We start from the raw sequence: 23,872 nt of genomic DNA, 5'->3' as shown, positions 1-23,872 counted from the left end.
GTAGGATGAGATTGACCATCAGCCAGTTACGTAAAAAGTTCATCTGAGGCCAGTCCCAAATCCAGGCCAAGCCATCAGCAGCCAACATATGGATGTCAAAAATTCTCGATGTGTACATTCCCATCAATGTACTTCTATAGTACATTGATGGGACAAATCAGACTCCGACCAGAAGGAAACAGAAGCTGCGGAACATTTTTGAACTCTTGATGTTGAGTCAGAAACTGAACATGATAACAAATCTATTCAAACACAATCACGTATATTAACATATACATATATTCTGAAGTGGAAATTTATAGATGCTATCGATGTTTTATTTATTACAGCATGAACTGTTAATGTGAGAGAGAGTATGTAATAAGTATGTAATAAGCGGAGTTCTTGCTATGCTAAGTTAATGTCCCCATGGTTTGGCTTAATGGTATTAACTTTGCAGATAATCCCTGCTAGATAACTTGTCATCCGCAGAATTGTAAGAGAGTGTGAACAGTATTACAGAGGGTAATCACAATAAGTACACCAACCTTCCAATAAACAAATGTTGTTGCTTATAATTATTACTAGTAGTGACATCTGTAGAGGCATGAGTATTACCAGTAGCTATATCTGCATTCTTTATCAAAATGGCACAGCCTAGACATTTAGAGACAACCCATTGCGTGAGTACTTTTACTTTTAATTCTTAAAGTAAATTTAAAAGTAAGTACTTTTTACTTAAGTAGGATTGTTGATGTAGTACTTTTACTTAAGTATATATCTTCCTGGGTACTTGTACTTTTACTTAAGTACTAAACTTCAGTACTTCCTCCACCACTGCTGTTAAGGGAGGCAGAGGAATAAGTAAACATGAGACACTCGGAGCGAGAGAGAGCAGTGGAGCGAGAGGGAAGAACGTTTAAAGTCACATTGAGGACTTTATTGATGTGAAAGACATGATGACAGCAGTCAAATGAATAAACCAACGTAAAATAACCTATGAAATCAAACTGAACTGTTCGTTGTGTTCTCACGTAAACGTAAAAAACTGACAACTATATTCTCATAATCTAGAAATCGCTTGATTCAGATGAAACATTTCAGCTTCTGCTTGTTTTCAGCTGTAATTGAAACAGTCGGTCCTTCGGCCTCAGAGAGAACGACGATGGTTTGTTTATTGATTCCAACCCAGTGACTCGTGCTGGAGTTTTGATCAAACTGCATCACAACAGAAAGACACTGGTTTGATTTGTAACTTAAACAATATCAGTAATTCCCCTTTTTTAAAGCGTCACCGTTATCGTCAATATCTGGACATGGAGACAGCTCAAGCACATCAACAGATTTGAGTTCGTTGTCCTCAGCAAAATTAAAAATCTGACTGCAGAGCCTCATTGTCACTTTCAAACTCCAGGAATAAAAATATTTAAAAAAAACAAAACCAAAAAAAAGCCGCCACAGCAGAATCACTCCATTTTCTCCTGGTCGGTCGACGTCGGGTCGTGGGAGTAGCAGCATCTCTCTCCATGGGAACATGTTCCCTGAATTAAAAAAAAGAGAGTAACATTAATATGAATAACATATTGAAGTTTATTAAAATACCTCAATCAGCCGCAGGAGCATTCTTGGCTGCGGCGCTCAGTTGATTTGGCCGAGAAGCAACAGCGAGTGGCGACCACAAATTGAACTATTGTTGTTTTATTTTATTTTTTTCCTCCTCATCTTTAAAGATATATATTTAGATATCTATATATTTTATTTTAAATTTTTGATACTCTATTTTATTGATATTCTATTTGAATCTATTTTATACTATTTCTATTTTTATGTTTTTGGTTGTTGTTATTTCATTGCCAGCAACTGCTTCATGTTGTCTCTGTGCATTTGACAATAAAAATCTTGAATCTTGAATCTTCCGGGATGAAGTCGACGCTCTTCACCTGCAAGACTCCTGAACACAAACCAGTTGAGTTGTGGGACCTGAACGTGTGTTAGTTCCTCATGAGGAAGACGTAGCTCCTGGCTGATGACAGGAGACAAACCTCTGGGAGTTGAGTGTCCGTCATAAAGACCTTTGACCTCTGACTCTAACTTCAACCTAATCAGGAAGCGAAGGTGGAACGTCTGCCTGATCGTTCCTCACGTCCCGAAAGGTTTCAGCCTAAAACTGGACCAGCTGCATCATGAAAAGTCTTTAAAACTCTGGAGTGAGGAGCCACACAAGTGTAAGATGATGAGCATGCAGTTAGTTGTTAATCCTTGAATCCGATCGCTCTGTCTTCTACTGTTATCAGGCTCATTCTGATCAGGTGCAGACTCACCTGTCTGAACCTCTTGCAGGGGAGGTTTTTCAACTGAGAAGAATCTGTGATCTGGTTCTTCCTCTTGTTCTGGTTCTTCTCTCTCTTGTCCTTCAGGCTGGTAGAGATGCCGCTGCTGGAGGAGAGAACACAAGAGGTGAGAGACGGACGGACGGAAGAAACAGGAGGAGAGATGAAGAGATGGAGGAGGGAAGTAGAGAAGGGTGATTCATAATAATTTGGGGCTTCACCAAAAACAGAATGAATTCAAACCAGTGTTACAGCAGCAAACGTCCAGTTTTAACTCATTAAACACATTAAATATTCTATTGTTCCCTCCTCAGAGATATGACTGCTTGTTTTTGTTAGTCAGTCTGTGTGTGTGTGTGTGTGTGTGTGTGTGTGTGTGTGTGTGTGTGTGTGTGTGTGTGTGTGTGTGTGTGTGTGTCTTTACTTGGCTTTGGCCCGAGCTTTAGGTCCCCAGAACGCCTGAGGATTCTCCTGGAACCTCCTCAGGTGGCGTTTACGGGACTGGGGGTTGGCGTCTTCCCTCACAGTGAAACAGGCCTCGAGACTACGAGCACACAGACACACAACAGAAACACGTCACAGCGAAGTTCCCACTGTGTTACGACTGCAAAGACTCGTCACCAGCACCAGATGGCAGCGTTTGTATCCGGGGTGTTTTGGCTCCATTGAATGTACAGTGGGAGAAAGTGGAGACGCTTCTTCTTTATCCAAAATCTATGGTTTGTCTCAGTGTGTTTGTATAAAACAATCACATCAACCATCAGTAACCCAGAAAAGATTCTGACCCTGAAAATCAACATGAAACAACAACCACCGGTTGTCAGGAGTAGGGTTGCAAAGGGGCGGAAAGTTTCCGGTAAATTTCCGGAAACTTTCCGGAAACTTTCCATGGGAAGTTTAGCTCGGGAATTAAAAAAAAAAAAGAAATACGTAAATTAAACGCTGAGCAATAAAAACATCATTCAAAACTCTATTTTAAAGATGTATGGAACGTTGAGTTTCAACCCTCCACTGTGCATTCTTCCATCACGTGCACAGATAACTCCCAGCATGCTTCACTCTACAGCAGGGCTACTGAGGCCTGCTGTAGAGTGAAGGACTAGTCAGGTAAGTTTCCATGATATTACTGGGGAAAATTTATTAGCATGCTGATTGAGGATTGTTCATCTGTTCATCTAGACTATTTCCATTCATTTATCCATCAATTGTAAAATATGTTTACAGACGATTCCAATTGTTTGGCTAACTATTTATATCTCTGGCATTGCATTAGTGTTTTTTTACAAACTTTTTTCTCATCTTATTCTACAGAACAATGCCACGTGCACTCTCTCATGTGTGGAGACATTTCACCCCATCCAATGTAGAAGGAAAGGCTGTGTACATTTGCAAATAATGTGCAAAGACCTATGTTAAGAATGACACAACGATGCAGAAGCATATAGTCAAGTGCCCAAAGTTTCCTCAGGGCTCAAATCAGCCTATGACACAACAAAATGTTTATATTTATGTCTGTATATGACAAGGTAAATTCAGTTAGTATAAATTATCCACAACATTTCCAGTTTATTCCCATTAATTCCCGTATATTCCCATTTATTCATGTTAATTCCCGTATATTCCCGTTAATTCCCATGGAAAGTCTCCAACTTTGAATATTCCCGGAATTTTGCAACCCTAGTCAGGAGTAGAACTGATCAGCGGTGGTCTCACCTGGGCTCAGTGGACAGGATCTTAAAGGCCGGGCTGGTCTCAGACAGCTTCTCCCTCTTCACAGGGTTCGACTTCTCCTGTGGCGGACGACCAAGCAAACATAAGTGTTCAGGTTCAGACTCTCACACGTGACTCTGCAAAGACAGCTTCTCCAAACAAATGTTATCTACTTACCCAGCATCTCATGATGTCCCAGATGGCTGCAGGGGGAGCGTTGGTCTTGATGGCGTTCTTACAGGCGTGAGCAAGGGAAGCCCGGTGACCAGCGTGAAGAAGAGCAGACCTGCAGAGAGAGAGAGAGGATCAGCTGATGTATGGAGGCAGGGAACATCTTCATATTCACAAATATCTCTCAAAGACAAGACGCCGCTTCTTTGACAAGGGAATAAAACCCGGTCACAGGAAGTTGGGTTAGCGTGCGTCTTGTTACTTGAATTCTCAGGTCAGGAAACCAGGAGACAAACGCTAACCATGAGCAGCAAGACACTAAAATGTTTCCCGGAGCCAAAAGTGACTTAAGATGATTATCGTTACATCACGACATCACTCGTTCAAACGTAGAAAATGCATCAATTTGTGTGTTTACCAGAACTGGAGCAGCGGGGGCGTGTTGCAGTGCATCGTGCTGCTCAGACTGTCCACCGTGTAATACAGAGGAACGTCTTCCAGCTCCTGAAACAAAGCAGACACCACAGGGGATGAAGACAGGAAGCAGCAGCTGAGCAGCAGGAAGGTCGTGGTCTGAGGTCACCTGAGGCGACTCCACAGGACAACACCAGAGAGTCAATGAGGTTCACCTCCGTCACCATGCTCAGAATCCCCTCCATGCGTTTAGATGTTCCGAACCGGGACGGATTCCCAGACACAGCCGACAGAACCTTCTGGACAAACGGCACGTCATGGATAGGCTCCGCCCAGAGAGGACCCCCCATCTGCAGAGAGGACAAACACAGGCTCCAGCTCACGTGTGTGTTTTCATACGACACACAAGCTACTACGCACAAGCACCGAGGTTTGGACACAATTCACATCCTGGGATGGTTTCTGTGAGTTCAACAGGAAATCAGAGAGGAAATAATTAATGTTAACCTTATATTTACCTGTAGCATAGTTAGTAATAGATTACATGAGCCGGATATCAATGAGTGTCAGTGTGTGTTACTGTGTGTGAGTGTGTGTGTTACCTGATGTCTCTGTCCACAGTGCTCACACTCTGGTCCCACAGGAGGTCCGGTAGCAGCAGAATACTTCATACTGAAAACACATGGTATACAACTTTACTACACACACACACACACACACACACAACATCCTGAGCTGTCACAACACAACCATATCAATACAACAAACCAAAGAATGTAAATGAGGATGAACGATGCGTCTCCACTTCCTCCCACTGCACAAAAATGAATACGAACAGTGCCTCAGGGTCCCACTGATGCATCATCTTTCATTTATTAATCTATTTTCACCTTTTAGTTTGTCCACGTCCCATCTGCTAACATGGAGGAAGTGGGGTTTATGACCGATACACCAGTCAGCCACCAGGGGGGGCATGTGAGGCACTCTGGCTTCACTTTTGGGAGCTGTCATGTCTAAATTCAGTCTGTGGTAACAACATTATTAATCTGCTGCTCAGTTGAAGTTTCATTTGTCCGAACAGATGAAACTCCGCGAGTCTTTCACTTTATTTCTGCCACCAAATTTGTTTTTCCGTAACGTTTTGGATCTTAAATCGTCCGTCAGTGAAAATAAGACCCAGGTGTTAAATGTGTATTTTCTTACTGTTTCCCATTCATCATTCTCTTGCCCATTTTCTGTAAGTGGAAGGACCCACAGCCGACACAGTGGTAGACCAGAGCCTGTTTACTGCAAAACAACATGAAGAACATGAAGAGAGCGTTGAACCTTAAATCAATCAATAGCTTATTTATTTATTAGATCAACTTGATTATGCAAAGTAATAACAGACAGGGATCATACGTCTGCACGGAGAATCAATTATCAGTACAAACAAAGGATTGTGTGTGTGTGTGTGTGTGTGTGTGTGTGTGTGTGTGTGTGTACCTGGCTGAGTTCTTCACTGTGCACTGTCCCGTGAAGACACGTACAAAGACTCTGATGTAGAAGTCGACGCTGACCGACAGCAGGGGCTGGATGTATCGCTGGTACACCCCCGCCCGCTGGTCCAAACTGTGGAGGATGATACGCAGAGCCTGCAGGGACACACACACACAAACACACACTTAATTCAGCTACAGCCATTCGATATACTTACATCTGGAAATGTCTTTGCTGTACTTGTTACACTGCAAAAAAGGCCACTCCAAAAATAAGCCCAAAAAAATGAATACAAGTTATTTTTTGCTTGTAATAAACCAGAAAATCTGCCAATGGAACAAGTCAAAATTCGCTTGGTAAGATTTCTTGAAATAAGACTTTATATTTAAGCCTTACAAGATAAGAGTGATCTTGAAATTAGCTGGGAAAACTCATTTTTAGCTATATTTTACTAGTATTGTGATGTTTTGTGTCTCATAATAAGCTTGTGATGTTCAAAAATAGTATTTTCCCCTCAAAAGTAGCATCTTTTTTTGTAATCCTGTTTTTTTCAATCGTATTTAACTAATTTTTAGTTTAGTTTAGTGGCAGATTCACAGAACTTTTAACTGATCCTTTCGGTTTATTTTCACTCTTACAAGTCGAACCATTGATCTGGACCATGTGACCTAATTTAATGCAAATCAAACATGTTCGAATGCTGCTGCTTCACAATAAAACATCTTCACCCTTCAAACGGCACAGGGGGCTTTTACTGTGAAGGAGTAACAGTAAACACACTGTATCCTTCATCATTGATCAGTTTGAAGGACACACACACACACACGCACAACCAACATGTAGCCTCAGGTCAGTATCCATGACGACATTGTTTGTGTTGCTCAGACTTGTGCACAAAGACTTAAAGTCGTACACACGGGGACTTGTCTGTGCGTGCTCGTAACTTTTCAGTTCCTCACCATCTCATGACAGTATTTGGCCTTGATGGAGACTGAACCGTACTTGCTGTAGCAGGTCTCTCCGCTGTTTCCAGCCATCACGGCCATGTCGGTGCATGTTATACACAACAGACCTGAACAGAGAGAGAGAGAGAGAGAAAGAGAGAGAGAGACGGCAAAGAGGACAAAAAGGAATATTTTTAAAAAACATCCTTTAATTGGCCAAATATCAAAGTAAATCCTTGTTTGTTTAAATCCTGACAGATGATTGACAGGCTGAACTCGTCACCTCCTTCACTGACGGCCTGCACGGCGGCGTCCAGGAAGGGGGCGGGGCTGCCATACGGATCCAGATCTATGACGTCATAGCGCTCCTTCTTCCCTCGCATCTCGTACATCAGCATACTGGGAAGAAAAAAAAAAACACGTCAATGATGAAAACAAAGTGTTTCACATCTGAGAGAAATATTAGATAACAATACAGATGCGGTTACAAATGGAGCAGAGGAGAATAAAGGAAGGATGTGAGCAGAAAGAAGACGAGTGAAAGAGAAGAAGAGAGAGGAGAAAAGAGTGAAGGGAGGCGTGGAGACGATCCAACAAAGAGAAAGGAGACATGACAGAAAGATAAGGGACATGAGCTCATGAAAGAAAGAAGGAAAAGATCAGAGCCGGAGCCGAGGAATGAAGAGAACAAGAGGTCAGAGGTGACGACTGGAGATGAATGAAGATGAGAGAGACACCGGAAGAATACAAGAGGAGAAACAAACACACAGCAAATCAGTGAAGCAGATGAATACTAGTGGTGGGGGAAAAAATCGATTCTGTTCAGTATCGTGATACCTTGCGCCCGCGATACTATCGATACTGTAGCACAAAGTATTGCAATTTTTTTTTTTTTAATACTTATTCACAATTATATATGTCACAGCCCCTGGCTGGCAACGCATGACGAGGAGTTTCAGAGTTTAAAAGATACCTAGTGTGTCTGAGGAAAGGATGTTCTCCACTGCAGGAGATATTGTAGCGGCCCAATTTGATTGAAGCTCTAGGTTACTCTTATTTACATGATTGTTCTCAGGTTTATGTTACTCTATTATGTCTGCTTTATGTTACTGTATTGTATTTAAATAATTGTAAGTTATGTGCTGGGAGCTCAGCGTTCACGTGAGAGGTCTCCTATTCAGAAAATAATTACAAAGGTCCTGTGTCCTGAATGTTCAAGGACAAAGTTTTTGCACTTCAGTTAATGTGTAGAAGACAAAGTTGTTCACAGAATTAAATGTGACATTTGAAGTGAGGTGAGCAGTCTTATTTTCCTCATTTTTTGTAATGCCTCTGAATAATATGGGGGACATGAATCGCAATATATCTCAGAATCGAATCGCAATACTTGCAGTATCGCAATATATCGCAGAATCGCAATACTATTGAATCGTGGCCCAAATATCGCAAAACTATTGAATCGTCACATTTTTGCCAATTCCCACCCCTAATAAATACCAGCGGCCGGGCGTGCCGAGCGGTCGTACCTGGCGTCCCTGCAGCTGGCCTGGAGCAGGTGGTTGACCCCGTTGACCTCGGAGTTCCTGGCGATCAGGCCCGCGGCCTTGGCTGAGAAGTCGTTGGCGGTGATGCTCCGCAGGCCCGGGACTTCCAGAGCGAAACGCACGGAGCGTAAACCCGACGCCGCCAGACCCTCGAGGACCCGGAGACCACGCTGAGACGAGAGAAACAACACTTCACCGCCTTGTAGCTGCTGCTCACTCTCACAGCTTAGTTTGATGACCGGTCACAAAACTGAAATCAGCCTCAGGAAAATCTCGATTATAAAACCCCGTCCTTCCTACCTCACATTTCTCCCCCGCGGTTGCAGTTTCCTCCGGCTCCTCTGTTCCGTTCTTCTCCTCCTTCACCGGAGCGTCTCCCTCGTTCGTCTCCTCTGACAGAGAGACCACCACCCTCTCCGTCTCTCCAGGCACCACCACCTTGATGCCACGCTGAGCCAGCAGCTCTCTGGCAAACTCTGTGATCACAGCACATCTGCAGCGGGCGGGAGATCACAGCTCGCTCAACAATCATTCTTTCCTGCCAGTGTTTTTGTGTGAATGATGAAGTGACAGAGGAACACAACTAGGGTTGCAAAGGGGCGGAAAGTTTCCAGTGGGCTACTGAGGCCTGCTGTAGAGTGCAGGACTAGTCAGGTAAGTTTCAATGATATTACTCTGGAAAATATATTAGCATGCTGATTGAGGATTGTTCATCTGTTCATCTAGACTATTTCCATTCATTTATCCATCTATTGTAAAATATGAGTACAGACGATTCCAGTTGTTTGGCTAACTATTTATATCTCTGGCATTGCATTAGTGTTTTTTTACAAACTTTTTTCTCATCTTATTCTACAGAACAATGCCACGTGCACTATCTCATGTGTGGAGACATTTCACCCCATCCAATGTAGAAGGAAAGGCTGTGTACATTTGCAAATACTGTGCAAAGACCTATGTTGAGAATGACACAACGATGCAAAAGTTTCCAACTTTGAATATTCCCGGAATTTTGCAACCCTAAACACAACACTGATCATGTAATTCAGATGAGCGGAGGCTGGATCTGCAAAGTAAAATATGGATGCAGATTGAAAAATATGAGACTAAGTGAAAGTGTCTCAGTGCCAAAGTTCTTTCTGGGCCAATGTCTCATCCTTCTATTGAGTTTTATGGAAATCTGTTGGTAGTTTTTGTGTATCCTGCAAAAAACAGACAGACAACAACAAAACCGCTCTGGTGGAGGAACTCATCAACCTTTGCAGAGGTTTGACTCTCAGATTTAACAACCTCCCAGATCCTCAGTAGACATAACGCTGACTGTCCAGTCGTGTTTAATTGTATAATAACCTGCTGAGTTCTGATTCACTTTACATTACAATCTGAGGAGAGTTGTGTCTGTGCTGTAAAAGAATTACGAGTCTGTAGAGCAAAGGCTGAGGTTTATACTCACGTCAGATCTCTGTTAAACTCCTGGACCGGGTTGTAAAACACTTCATTTGCACTGGGAAACAAGATGGCCGCCTTGCCCTCCTTGACCACCGTCTCCCCCGGTAGAAGACCCACGGGAGGCGGCGTCTCCGCGCCAGGTGCCGCGTCTGTTAGGGTCATAACCTCCGCTGTGGATCCAGTAGATGCAGGCGGGGGGGTTTTACTGGGAACCCGGGGGTCTTGACGGGTTTTCAGGGGCTCCATAGATTTCAGTCCCCTGCTGAGAACAGCAGCAGCCCGGCTGATCCTCGTGTGTCGAGCAGCACGAGTGAAACGATGCTGCAGGTGGGTGGAGCCGATGAAGGGGAGGAGCCGAGCTGACCTCACCAGCATAAAGGGACGGAGCCTTGAGAAATACAAATAAAACGCAGGAATGCTCATTAGATGTGTGAAGATCCGGATCAGTCCAGGAACATTTCCCTTTCTTTAACATTGTGAGATTGTTATGTTTTCACCAATTTCCTGCGATATTCCATGGATGTCTAGAGAACTAATGTCCGAGTGTTTAAAAATCAGCTTGATTGTATTAAAGGGGCAGTTGGTTCCTGGAAGAGATATGAACTCTGAGTGCTATTCTAGTTTTCAGGATGTATTTCCTGCAAATAGGCGACAAATGACGCCTATCATCACAGAAAATACAAATTCTCAAAGATCAATTAATTAAATAGCTTGTGATGATTTTTGTTTATAAAGCACTTTAAAAGTACCGAGTGCTTTGCAAATAAAGACAACATAAATTTGAATCTCCTCATTTTGTAAGATAACCGCAGATACATCAACAAGCACCAGTCACTAAATGCTTTCCAGATCAAATGTGGCCACGAGGAAAAAGAGCACACTTCAATATTTGGATGGATTGATTCTTGATTGATTATTAATCGTGCTGCTGGTCCCATCTCCCTTAACGTGGTTCAGAGGTCAATGGTTGACAGTGACACGTCACTTTAAAGCCCCCCCGCTGCTGGGGTCAGCTGACCTCCCTACAGGAGCCTGCAGACATGGAGGTGCGTTAGATTAATGTGGTGGCAGGTCTCACTATAAAAACACATACTACAGGATATGAATATGGTCTTGTTCTCATTCTCTCTCTCATCCCCTGTGCTCCTCACCTCCAGGGTTGGTTTGATTGGACATTTACAAATTTTGGCAGCTTACAACACACACACCCTCAATTTCCCATATTTTTAAAGAAATTGTTTCTTTATTCGCCATAAACTAGTCAGTTGGCACTTTACCCTGTTAGATGTGTATCTGAGCAGCATGTTACCCCCAACATGTTGTCAACATAACAGCTTTACGAGTTATTCAAACAGAACAAACCTATATTCACCCAAGTCAGTTTGTGTTATCGAAGCCTCCAGAGAGTTTAGTGTTGTGTTGTTGCTGAGAGGATTTTTGTGTCTCTTCAGAATGAGCCTCTAGCACAGTTAGCTTAGCATCGTTCACGTACGTTTTGGAGAAAACTACACTGGAGCAACATCAACGCGTTAAACCCCGTGTTGAGTAAATCAAACTCTATCTGTTGACAATGAGATACAAACAGGATTCAAACATCTGGAGCTGCTGCACCGACTCCATCAGAGGAGCTGTTAGCATGCTAGCTAGCTAGCTCAGGCTAAGCAGGCGGCGTTTGGATGTGTTTACCTGGGACACCCGGGCCGGGAGGAGACGCTGCTCTTGGGGTCTAATTGTAATTCTTGTCAAAGTGAAATAAACTGTGTAACAACGTGTGTGTGTGTGTCCTCGCTGCGGCATCACAAACTGCCCCCCCTTCACTCACGCTGTCAAGAGGCGGCGGCCATGTTTTCAGCTGCGGATCTACGGAAGCCTGCGAGGTGGGAAACCGCGAAGGGGGGACGGTGTAATGTTAGGACATGGAGAGTGAGGGACTGCAGTGAAGTGAGCCGCCACTTTTTTGTTGCGCGTCTACTCATGCCTCATACGGTAAAGCGGTAGTCAGAGCGCCTTAAAAGTACGAAAACACAACTATATTTTAGTTATAGTCTCTCATTTGATTATTTATTTTTTTATCATCATAGCGTATCTTCATGTAAATTATGTATTTTTACTGCAAATTGAAGGGCAAGTCTGTACAAAAGGACCAATGTATTCCTAATGTAACCATTTTTGGAAGCTGATTATAAATATTCCTTGAGAGGTTACAATTGACTTCGAGTGGATCCCTGTTCATGGTGTCTCCGACTATGCTGAGATACATTTTTGTGTATTTTTACTGCAGAATAAGTGAGAAAATTAAAGGGCAAATCTGTGAAAGTGGCCCAATATACATATTTGGATGAATTTGAAAGATATTCCTTAATGGGTTATGAGTATTTCCAGTGGATTCCTGTTCATAGAGTCTCTGACTATGCAATGTCCACATTAAAATGTAGAAGAAACCTCCTGTTTTCACAGACTCATTCCACTTCAACATGATTGTAACTAACCCACTGTGTGTTATTGTTTATATTGCCAGAAGTGTCTCCGTTATTTTATAGTAAAAATGTTAGATGATTTTATTTTGTAATGGTTCCGGTAGGGTCGCTCGGTGAAGACTGCTTAGCCTCTATGAACAATGGAAAATGCTAATGAGGAAGTCCAGACAAAACTTGAAGAGCAACATATCAGACGCAGAGTTGGCTACACTGGCACACAACATTGAAAAAGGAATGACTGACATCAAGAAGTGTACAGTGAAATGAGAGTGCATGCCACACCAGCCAATGAACTGAGAAGAAAAATGGACTCATGTGAAGCTGTGACTAATGACATGTTGAAAGTCATTTATGAACGTTTATCAGAAATAGATGGTGAATTTGACGCAGATTTTCAAAGGCAGCGTCTTCATCAGCTACACGCAAATGACTCTGCCTACTCTGTATATGGTAGCGCTTCACTGTCAGGTGCCAGTCTCCGCTCTGAAACTGCGAGCATTGCAGCAAAGAGAATTGATGCCGCTGCAGAACTAGCTGCAAAGGAAGCTCAGCACAAAGTAATGCAAGTTGAATTAAGGCAAAAAAGGAGAAAATCAGAACAATGGAAGAGCAATTGGACATGCAGAGGTCTGAATTGGACATGCAGAGGTCTGAATTGGAGCGTCTACAGGCAGAGAAGGAGATGGAGGCTGCTCGTGCCAGACTGATGATCTACGACAGAGTAATGAGAACGGAACCAGATGTTCAGCCCGCCCAGCAAAGCACCAGAGCAAGCAGTTCCATCCCCTCTGATCACCAGCAGAACCCTCACATTGTTGCACCAGCACCTCAGACTAACGTGTCTCAGTCGGCTCAAGCAATCCAAGAGAGCATCGCATGGGCCATAACAATATATATAGACAAGAGTAACTATGTGTTCCACAAGTACCAGAATCAAAACTCCAGTCAGAGTTGTCACAAACCTAGAGGCATATTTCTTAAATGCAGTCTGCTCGTGTCTGTCCACTGATATGTACAATCTTGTTCGTATTCAGGGTCACTGTCTGATCGTAGAACACCCGCATTTCAAACTCGCTCTCCTGGTGAGTATGGAGGACCATACATGACATAAGTATAAATAAATAAATAGATAAATGTAGAAATAAATACAGAAATATATAAAAAAGGAAATAAATAAATTAATACAGACATTAATAAATAAATACGTTAATAACAACAGAAATGTCTAAATAAATGTCTTCCACATTTATTTATTTATTTCATTCCCTCATTTCAGTCTGGTATGCTAATGAGAAAGGCGGGCCTAGCCGCAGTCTCATGCAGGATTGGTCACAGGAGTGTGATGATCCAGTCCTTCTACTTCTGCCTTTCAATGCTGACTGGTGTCCAGTAGCTGTTTGCAGTGTTGAGCCGGATCACACTTAAAATGAACTAGTTCAAGTTCAGAGGGTTAGTTCAGGTTATTTTTTATTGGGATGATGAAGGTGTCAGTAATCCTGACTGTGAGCGTCACGTCTCGTGTTCTACTGAGCACAAGGAGCAAGCAGAGAGGAGGAGGAAACAGAAACTCCAGCTCGGTACAAACCAGCTGCAGCTTCTGCTCTGATCATGAAGCAGCTGATCTCTGAGCAGATGTGACCAGAGAAACTCTGTGTTTTCACTGTTTCCACTGTTCTACAAAGTCACTCAGCAACTGCTTTGCGGTGATGAGCTCAAGTCTCAAAAAACAAACAAACAACAAACAAAATTTGCTTTATTAGGCTACTGTTCGCCCATTAAGCCTTCCACAGACAGACATACAACTCCTCGTTAGTATAGTGGATAGTATCCCCGCCTGTCACGCGGGAGACCGGGGTTCAATTCCCCGACGGGGAGGAAATACTTTTAAGCTTGCTGATGACACAACTGTCCTAGGCCTGATCACAGGTGATGAGGAGGTCAGGTGTCAGGACTACAACCACCATCTCAATGTCAGCAAAACGAAGGAGCTGATGATGGACTACAGGAAGAGGCAAGGAGTAGAATACGCCCCCTTCTCCAACGGGGCTACGGTGGAGCGAGTCAGCAGCTTCAGGTTCCTTGGGGTCCACATCAGTGATGACCTGACCTGGACCCACCATTCTGGGGTCCAGGCCAGGATTCTCTGCAATTTCTACAGGTGCACCATAGATAGCATCTTGACTGGAAGCACATCACCGGGATGGAGCTACCATCCATGGAGGACCTGTACACCCAGCAGTGTAGGAAGAAGGCGGGTCACTATTATACCGTGCATGGCCCAAGATGACGATAAATCATGATACAGCGATCTTGTGATAATCGATACACTGCAAGACAATCATTTAATATCACAACACAACAAGATGCCTGTCTCACTGAAGAGGAAAACAAAATGGCCATGAACAGGTATAGTGCGGGGTTGGTGTATTTCATTCACTGCAATGTGGTCTCAGTTTCAAAGGGTTTGACACAAACAGAGATTAAACAATGTACACAAAAGTGCATAAAGTACCATGTTAGTGCCCCTTTAGTCTTTAACAGACTCACTAATGTCCACATGGGCCATCGTTCGTATTTATTGAACTGAATAGTGAGATTTGGTGCCAGCGTATTGATAAACGTATCTCACAAGCATAGACCTTATTTAAAATGTCACAACAATGATATATTGCTGTATCAATGTTTTGCAGTAATATTTTGTATTATTATTACTGCAATGCCCGTTCTGAACCTGCCTGTTTGGAATGGGCTGTGTCAAAGCCCTGAAACTAATTATTCCTTGTCATTAGTGAGTCCTCCTATGGTGAAGAGAGTCTCTGGTGAAGAGTGAAGACGGAACACTTTGCATTCATCCTGCCTGGTTTATCATCTATGTTTTTTGTCAAATGAAACAAAATTTGCTTTACAACTGTTCGTGCGGTAAGCCTTCCACAGAGAGACATACGTTTTTGAAATCAGCGCAAGAAATTCGAATGGCCAGAGCGAAGGAATAAGTCCTCGTTAGTATAGTGGATAGTATCCCCGCCTGTCACGCGGGAGACCGGGGTTCAATTCCCCGACGGGGAGGAAACACTTTTAAGTTTGCTGATGACACAACTGTCCTAGGCCTGATCACAGGTGATGAGGAGGTGGCAGGACTATTGAGGACCATACATGACATAAGTATAAATAAATAAATAAATGAAGAAATAAATACAGAAATAAATAAATAAAAAAGGAAATTAATTAATTAATACAGAAATAAATAAATACGTTAATAACAACAGAAATGTCTAAATAAATGTCTTCCACATTTATTTATTTATTTATTTCCCTCATTTCAGTCTGGTATGCTAATGAGAAAGGCGGGCCTAGCCGCAGTCTCATGCAGGATTGGTCACAGGAGTGTAATGATCCAGCACTTCTACTTCTGCCTTTCAATGCTGACTGGTGTCCAGTAGCTGTTTGCAGTGTTGAGCCGGTTCACACTTAAAATGAACTAGTTCAAGTTCAGAGGGTTAGTTCAGGTTATTTTTTATTGGGATGATAAAGGTGTCAGTAATCCTGACTGGGAGCGTCACGTCTCGTGTTCTACTGAGCACAAGGAGAGCGCAGAGAGGAGGAGGAAACAGAAACTCCAGCTCGGTACAAACCACCTTCAGCTTCTGCTCTGATCATGAAGCAGCTGATCTCTGAGCAGATGTGACCAGAGAAACTCTGTGTTTTCACTGTTTCCACTGTTCTACAAAGTCACTGAGCAGCTGCTTCGCGGTGACGAGCTCAAGTCTCAGTCACTGCTTCTGTCTCTGTGCGAGTGTGTGGCACTGTGAGGGGCGGAGCCCCGGGGCCTGCGTGTGAGTGTGTGTGTATAGCTCAGTTGACTAATCCTGCTCGAGACTGAGTTTGGGACCGCCTACCTCATTTACATATGGACAATTCAATGTTGAAATAAATAAATGTTGAAATAGATAAAGAAATAAATGAAAACATGTGGACATAAATACAGAAGTAAATTAATCAAGGTGTTTGTTTCTGTTTTCTGACAGAGTTGAAGTATAAGCAGCATTACACTAATAATATACCACAATATGCCTCACCAGACTGTCATGTAGCTCAACTTAAGACCTACCTTTCATTTCAATAATTACAATTTTAAATGAAACAAAACTAGTGAACTTGTCTAATTTGTAGAACAGTAAAACTGCCTTTAAACCTCTCTACCTGTCTGTCTGTCTGCCCGCTGAGGAGTTGGCAACACTGGGCGGGCAGCGAGATCCACAGGTTGTTGGTGGTTAAGATCTTGAACTTAGTGACGGACTTGAAGTCGTCAACGTGCACCTTCGGGACCTGAGCGATCTCCAGCAGCCGCAAGTGGTCCTCATACTGGATCAGAGTCCCGCCCTGCGCACAGGAAACAGGAAGCTCCTTGATCCGACACGTAGAGGTCTGCGTCCCCCTTGAGGCTCTGCATGTGCAGGATGATTCTGCCATCGTGGTTGAGGCGTAGGTAGCTGTAGTTTCCTGCCCCAATGTGGCCCTGAACCACGTGGAGGAGAACCCACTCTTCAGGGACGCCGTCGTCCTCTGAGGTCAGGAAGCTCCTGGTCTGCGACACCAGGAGGGCGACGACCAGGGCGCTGCAACTCAGCATCATAATGAAGGCATTGGTCACTACATTGAGCACGGCTTCTTGTGTTTGAGCTGAAATTAAAGAAGTTATTACAGTTTTCTCAGCTACGATGCATGGGAGGAGGTTGAGGATGAGGAGGATGGGAAGGAGGGGGTGCATACAGGGCCGGTGATGCAGGCAGCGTTAGCAGGGTAAAGGATCTTTTCGAGGTTGGAGCCGTTCCTGTGACCTCCCTCAGCTGCAGGTCACGAACGGACTCTTTTTGATTTTTGCTTTTCCGACAACTGTACGTCTAGAAAACAATTCACCGCCAAACAGTAGGTGGCGCAACAGAAGACGAGCTCAGAGAAGCCTACCCCATTTGTGCATAGAAGAAGTCCATGTTTGTTTGTTTACCTCATCCCGGATTTCCTCACACACAGTGAACGATGACAACTAACAGAACTAAAAAAAGTGACACCCAGCGGGTCAAAATGCTGATGTTATTATTCTTCACTATTCGAAAACCAAACTACATAGAATATATCCTACTGTCTCTCTCGTCTGTGTGATCGATGTAAATCTGCTGATGAATCCTTTACCCACCTTTTCTGGACATGTTCAAAGCTGTACGACTTCTGGTGTGGAATATTTAAGTTGTTTTCTGAAATGTACAACTGTGTGTTCAAGCCTGAGCCAGAGGTGGCACTGTTTGGCTTCTCCCTGTCTCTTTTGCCTCGAAGTATCGCAGTACAGCACACGGTCATGTATGGAATGTAAATTGGAAAGAGACTGATTCTAATGCGGTGGAAGTCAGAAGCAGTGCCACTCTTCAAGACGTGGCTATCAGAACTTACTTCTCTATTACAGATGGAGAAAATCCGATACAGTTTGACAAACAATCTTAAACAATTCTACAGAATCTGGCAGCCGTTCTTACACCATCTTGCTCAATTTGATGGAGATTTAGATTTAGCTATGAGACTAACAATATATCATTCACCTCTTTTTTTTAAATGTATTTTGTATACTAGTGATGCATCAATACATTTCATTGTCTTGAGCTGTTGTTAGTTTTTTTTTCTGTTTGTTTTTTTTGTTCTGTTTTTATGCCTTTATTTTATTTTATTTCAATTGACTTTTTTCTTTCTTTCTCTTTTCCTTTCATTTTGACAATTTCTTACTTACTCCTAGTATTTGTATGTTTGTACTTAACTACCTGAAAAAACCTAATAAACATATTGTTTTAAAAAAAAACAACTGCTTATGTTATAGTTTCTGAGCCAACGGTCTTGTTTCCGAACTGCGTTGCTAATCCCACAGCTTGAAGCTACACGGAGGCAGCTAGCTCTAGTAAAAGTAAATGTCCCCTCATCTCCGAGACCGAGCAGTTAAATCCCAACTTTGTGTTTCGAGTGACGGTGAAAACCACGTAACATGAACATGACAATAACAGTAGAGGAAGGCAGATTTATTCGATGTGATCAGTATAAAATCATTGAAAGTATATATACACACACATACTTTTGGCAGAATTGGAAAAGTTGCACATATTGCACAGGCAGTCGTTGTGTGTTGGCACCAGTTTGTAAGGAGAAGGTATCAGAAGGCAGCTTCAGCAAATACTGTGCATGTGTCTCAAATGAGAGAAACATTCAGACTGGGTCCTCGTGTGGTTTCTAACGTTTTCTTAACAGTCAAACAAACCTGATCTGTGACATCAGGCCTCAGCACTGATCAGATCAGTCACACTCAGCCTTTAAAGAAAAACCCTTCGCCTCCTTTCATCAAGTGTCGAGCTGGTGTCAGAAACAAGTCCTCGCTTGGTCCAATCAAATCCAAGCAGGCGGCCACAGCAAGATTCATTAGATTGACTTATTATCGCTTATTCGTTTTTGTTGTACGTCTCTTTAAAAAGCCAAAGTGAATGATTGTCTATCTGAGGTGGACTCTGAGCAGGAAGGTTCGAATCTCCATCGGCCTCAAAGTCACCTCCCACGTGGACGGGTCCTCGAACGTCTTCAGCAGAGGAGGCTTCTCATCTGGAAGAACAAGAGCAGCATGTAACAACCAGCAGGGGGGCGCATCCCTGCCACTATATCATCACATCCCATAAACCTGTGTTGAGATCATGTGAGTTTAAACATTATATTCAGATATGGTTGAAACTAATATTTGTTCATTTACAGTAGGTGAATATCCAGCTCTACTCGTGTGGCTCTTTAACTCCTCGTCTGATCTCATGTTAACAAACTGAAATGATGTGAGTGTCCTGCACCTGTTTGTGGCGTCCAGTCAAAACGCTTCATCTCCTCTTTCCACTGATTGGCTGACAGGTTCAGCTCAGACACGCCCACCACCTCCAGAGTGGAAAACAGCTTCTATACGAACAGACAAGTTTCAATTTATAATTACTAACACGTAGAAGCTAAAAATAAGGTAGTGAATCATTTGTAAAGTAAAAAACATCGTGCAGGTTTCGTTTTATTAATATTCTATAACTTTAGATATTAAGTTAATAGCAGTGAATTTCAGCAACAGTGATGTCAGCAGATTGTCCGTGTGTCCGACCTGCAGGTTGACGGTGACGGGTCGGGAGTTCACTTTGCTCTCCCAGCTCTGGAACTGATGCTCCAGCCTCAGCAGCACCGAGTCGCTGTCCCACTGTGTCAGTGTCAGGAGGTGAACAGCAGGGGGCAGCGCAGCCTGAAGACCTGAGAACTAAGGACCACACAAACTGATTTCACTCTGTTCCGATGGAGCTTTCATCCAAAGTCTTCAAAACTTTCTTTAGGGTTGGAAAGTGGATTGAACACAGACGCTGTAAACAAGACGTGTTGTAATTTTCTGATTGTAAAATTATGAGAATTTGTTTATGATTCATGACGTCAGCAACTTTGGTTTCCGATTATTCCGCCTGCACATGAACTATTCACTGCATAAAGTCGATTTTAACCGAGCGTTTATCTTCAGGATTTACATTCACCTAAAAGCTCGATAAGTTTTCACGTCTGTCAGGATGTTTGCAAAGTCTTAACTGGTCACGCTCCTCACTCACCTCCAGTCGGGTGTCGGGGCTCGAAGCTCCGTCAGTGAACGTGAGCAGCGGCTGCAGTACTACTTCCTGTGCCAGGGGGCGGTGTGTGTCTGCAGCGGCCGGTGGGCGCTGGAGAGAGAGCAGCAGGCGGCCGCGGACCACCAGCCCTTCTGGGAAGATATCGGAGGTCTCGTTGAGAGGCTCGCCAACGCCGCGGACATCATCGTACAGGAGCCGGCGGTGGAGCTGACAGGGGGGCGGGAGAGGAGGAGGGTGGGGTTCAGAGTGTGTGTCTGTGTGTGTGTCTGTATGTGTGTGTGTGTGTGTGAGAGAGTCTCAGTGTCTCACCATGACCTCCAGGGAGCCGTTCTGGATGCTTCCTCCTCCCTGAGAGCGATCGGTCACCACAGTGAGCTGATCGACATCGTCCTGCAAAACGTGAGGAGAGAGGAAAACAAAAACCTTTATTATTAATTATTAATCCTTAAATCTCTTTCTGTATATGTATACGAACATAGGCTATGTGTATATGGAAATGAATGTATTATGAGTCAAACTATGGACATACTGTATGTGAGTGAACGGATTAATGTATGCTTGAGGTTATGTGATGCTGATATGAATGTATATTTATGATTACAGTTAGAGTAGCGGTGTGGAAGCACGTGAATGCGTTCACGTTGGCTTGCTGCATGTGCAGGATTGTCCAGTGGTCTGTTTACTCCACCAGACTTTTAACTTGATGTTCTTTTTGTACTGTATGTGTTTTTATGTATGCAACATGTTCCCTGTCTTCACGACAAATTTCTCCCTGGTGGAGACCAATAAACTAACCTAACCTAAATATCCAAAGAGAAAACTCAAAACATTAAATTAAATCCACAGATGTTTGTAGCACGTTTGTTCTTGACGTGTGCAACCGCTCAACTTGGACCACCACACGTTGATTGGTGGTCATAGGAGGCGGAGTTTAAATGCCAGATGTGAAAAGACGTATTTATCCTCAGGACAGATGTTACTAGCAGGTGTGAACCGGTAGAAAACTGATCCTCGAACCTTTATGCTTCTGCAGAATAAAATAATTCTCTCTCATACACACACACGCACCTTGATGAATGCACGGGAGTTGATGGGGTAGTAGTTTCCAGCGATGGGCTCCGACTGCTTCAGGTTCCAGGTCGGGCGGAAGTCTTTCCTGTGGAGGAAAACAACACAAACACACACAGGGTGAGATCCAGACATCCCAGCTTCCCTCTGACCCGCACACGGCCGGGTCGCTCACCTCCTCTGCAGCACCTCCCTGCCGTTGGAGTCGGTGTAGAAAAGCCCAGAGGTTTTAATGCTGGTGTCCAGACGGGTGATCACCTCCTTCCCCAGGCTGTCGCTGTGCGGGAACAAAGGGTTAAAGGTCAGAGAAGCACGGAATCAAAACGTTTTGTCAGCATCTGCCCAGATGTTTGCAGCTCACTCTATGGGCACCGGCCCGACCGTCCACTCCAGCTCCAGAGCTCGGCTGTCGGCGTAGAGACGAACCACCTGAGACACCCAGGGAGAAAACCACTGCCTCACCTCCTGCACCACAGACGTCTGAGACAGAAACACAAGGATCATTTTATATTCACACTGAAAATCCAACAAATCAAAATCTGAAATGTTTAAATACACCTCAAAAAGTTTTATCTGACAGAAACAGATCCGCCTGTTAACAAACACACGTCCAAATAAAGCTGTGGAATTAATTCAGGTGATTCTTCTCACAGATAAAAACTTCAAACTAGTCATAAAACTCAACGTGAGGCTGCTGCTCTCGCTCTCTCTCTACCTCTCCTCCCCCCCCCTCTCTCTACCTCTCCTCTCCCCCCTCTCCCTCTCCCTCTCTCTCTACCTGCACCGTCTCCGTCTTGGCCGTCCGGCTGATGATGAAAGGTGTGGACGAGTTGGGTCTGAAGATGTAGGCTCCGGACATCTGGTTGCTCTCCGAGTTGTTGCCGTCACTGGCGTTGTACCTGGAAGTTGGAACAAACAAACACACACAGACACACACACAAACACACACAGACACACTAATGAACAGAGAGGACAGAAGTGCGGGTGTCTCTTCTCTTTAGCTCTTGAGAAACACTAACCAGTAGAAGTTCTGCGTCAGCTCGATGCTCTGGTTGGTCTCCAGGTTGCTGAGGCTGCTCAGGAGGCCGGTGTCCGGGTCAAAGGTCACACGTAGGAACTGGAGCACATGGACGCAGCAAATACTTTAATATAAAAAACGTACTTCATGCATGTAAAGCTTATAAAATGCAAACAGGAACAATGAAGAAGAACTAAGTACAGTCAGAGCTTCTAAGAAAGGAATTAGAACCTGGAAACTTGCAGCTTGAGGACGTCTGCTGCTCGACTTCAACATCAAAATAAATATATTTGTTTCTAATTGGAAACAATTTCATTCTGTGAGAAAACTTTCCTCTGTTTTCTTTTTAAATGCTCCTTTAAAAAGCTTTCTTTCCTTTCTTGTCTTCTATCAGTCCCTCCTCCTCCTTTCTTCATGTAAACCGTCCTGTTTGCTTGGTTTTGTTTCCCTGTCTGTGAAACCCTGATCTCCCAGCATGCAAAGCGGCAGCAGCGTTGAATGCAGCCATGTTCTGACCTTGTTCTGGATGGCTGCGGGAGTGCGCTGCCGGGGGGGGGCGGGTGGAGGCCCGTCCTGAAGCAGGGACACGGAGTAGGTGCTGTAGCCCAGAGGAGGAGCCTGAACCTGGAACACCAGCTCGTTGAGGGCGGAGCCTCGGTTCCTCCTCACCTCTCGAGTGGCTCTGGACACCGGAACCACCTGGAAACACATCCGGTTACGTTTGCTTCTGTTTTATATCTTTACTTTGTATTTATCTGCCACAACAGGAAGTGAATATCAAAATAAAATGACACAAACAACATGACGGCAGCGAAGCGGCTCAAAAAACTCTGAATTCTGTCACCTCGGATATTAATGTAGATTATTACAGTTGATGATTTGAAGGAATTGTTTTATTCTATACTTAAATTTTTATTTATTTTATACAAAAGCAATCACACCCGAGAAAAATTACATATGAAAATTATGGAAGTTTAAACCAAAATGGCCACAGAAAACTTCCACTAATAAGAAACATTTGAAATATGGACTAATCTAAAATAAGAGTTTGAAAAGTACTTCTTAAACCCTGTGTTTAACTGTCTCATATCTACATGCTGCCCCCCCCACTCACCTGACAGTCCACAGCTTTGCCTTTAGCGTCGGACACCGAGTACGATGCTCCGTTCACAGGAAGACGCACCGGCCAAGAGACGGGGCGAGCGAGAGGGTTGTACACACTGACTGAGAACTGAGAGAGAGAGAGAGAGAGAGAGAGAGAGAGAGAGAGAGAGAGAGAGAGAGAGAGAGAGAGAGAGAGAGAGAGAAAGAAAGGGAGAGAGAGAGAGAGAAAAGAGAGAGAGAGAGAAAGGAGAGAGAGAGAGAGAAAGGAGAGAGAGAGAAAGAAAGAGAGGGAGAGAGAGAGAGGGGGATAGAGAGAGAGAGAGAGAGAGAAGAGAAAGGAGAGAGAGAGAGAGAGAAAGAGAGGGGGAGAGAGAGAGAGAGGAAGAAAGGGAGAGAGAGAGAGAGAGAGAGAGAGAGAGAGAGAGAGAGAGAGAGAGAGAGAGAGAGAGAGAGAGAGAAAGGAGAGAGAGAGAGAGAGAGAAAGGAGAGAGAGAGAAAGAAAGAGAGGGAGAGAGGGAGAA

The 23,872-nt window shown here is 43.8% G+C and overlaps 2 protein-coding genes across 3 annotated transcripts in view; both read right to left on the bottom strand.

The window, feature by feature from the left end:
• Window positions 1-893: 893 nt before the first annotated feature.
• Window positions 894-11,886, bottom strand: trmt1 (tRNA methyltransferase 1). Of its 2 annotated transcripts, none has more exons than XM_061087991.1 (16): window positions 11,843-11,886; window positions 10,025-10,408; window positions 8,872-9,064; window positions 8,554-8,741; window positions 7,311-7,426; window positions 7,043-7,155; window positions 6,090-6,238; window positions 5,808-5,891; window positions 5,207-5,276; window positions 4,820-4,954; window positions 4,609-4,694; window positions 4,197-4,305; window positions 4,023-4,099; window positions 2,734-2,853; window positions 2,301-2,415; window positions 894-1,520 (listed from the first exon to the last, which is right to left on the bottom strand). In XM_061087991.1, exons 2-16 carry the CDS (start codon window positions 10,393-10,395, stop codon window positions 1,446-1,448), a joined length of 2,001 nt encoding a protein of 666 aa, XP_060943974.1. In that variant the 5' UTR covers window positions 10,396-10,408; window positions 11,843-11,886; the 3' UTR covers window positions 894-1,445. The 2 variants fall into 2 exon arrangements, with proteins under 2 accessions (XP_060943974.1, XP_060943964.1); XM_061087981.1 differs by having other exon boundaries at window positions 11,707-11,864.
• A 6,655-nt stretch (window positions 11,887-18,541) lies between these two features.
• The window catches only part of man2b1 (mannosidase, alpha, class 2B, member 1), a 12,748-nt gene continuing 7,417 nt past the window's right edge, over window positions 18,542-23,872 (bottom strand). The window contains exons 12-23 of the mRNA XM_061087959.1: window positions 23,362-23,478; window positions 22,764-22,946; window positions 22,249-22,346; window positions 22,008-22,128; window positions 21,591-21,709; window positions 21,405-21,506; window positions 21,230-21,317; window positions 20,471-20,551; window positions 20,144-20,368; window positions 19,657-19,806; window positions 19,364-19,466; window positions 18,542-19,127 (exon numbers count right to left, since the gene is read on the bottom strand). Coding sequence (XP_060943942.1) covers window positions 19,021-19,127; window positions 19,364-19,466; window positions 19,657-19,806; window positions 20,144-20,368; window positions 20,471-20,551; window positions 21,230-21,317; window positions 21,405-21,506; window positions 21,591-21,709; window positions 22,008-22,128; window positions 22,249-22,346; window positions 22,764-22,946; window positions 23,362-23,478 — 1,494 coding nt within the window. The 3' untranslated portion in view covers window positions 18,542-19,020. The remainder of the gene's footprint in view (window positions 19,128-19,363; window positions 19,467-19,656; window positions 19,807-20,143; window positions 20,369-20,470; window positions 20,552-21,229; window positions 21,318-21,404; window positions 21,507-21,590; window positions 21,710-22,007; window positions 22,129-22,248; window positions 22,347-22,763; window positions 22,947-23,361; window positions 23,479-23,872) is intronic.

The sequence above is a fragment of the Limanda limanda genome, chromosome 2 (genome assembly GCF_963576545.1).
Source record: "Limanda limanda chromosome 2, fLimLim1.1, whole genome shotgun sequence".
NCBI classification, from domain to species: domain Eukaryota; kingdom Metazoa; phylum Chordata; class Actinopteri; order Pleuronectiformes; family Pleuronectidae; genus Limanda; species Limanda limanda.
Note: the sequence above shows the minus strand (reverse complement) of the source record. Positions and strands in the feature narration are given on the sequence as shown.

Bases quoted from the DNA above. Each gene is read 5' to 3' on its own strand.
- trmt1 (XM_061087991.1), bottom strand. From the start codon at position 10,395: ATGCTGGTGAGGTCAGCTCGGCTCCTCCCCTTCATCGGCTCCACCCAC. The intron at 6,239-7,042 runs GTGAGGAACTGA...GTGTCCCTGCAG, and splicing joins CCAAATACTGTCATGAGATG to GCTCTGCGTATCATCCTCCA. The intron at 5,892-6,089 runs GTACACACACAC...GTTGTTTTGCAG, and splicing joins ACAGTGAAGAACTCAGCCAG to TAAACAGGCTCTGGTCTACC.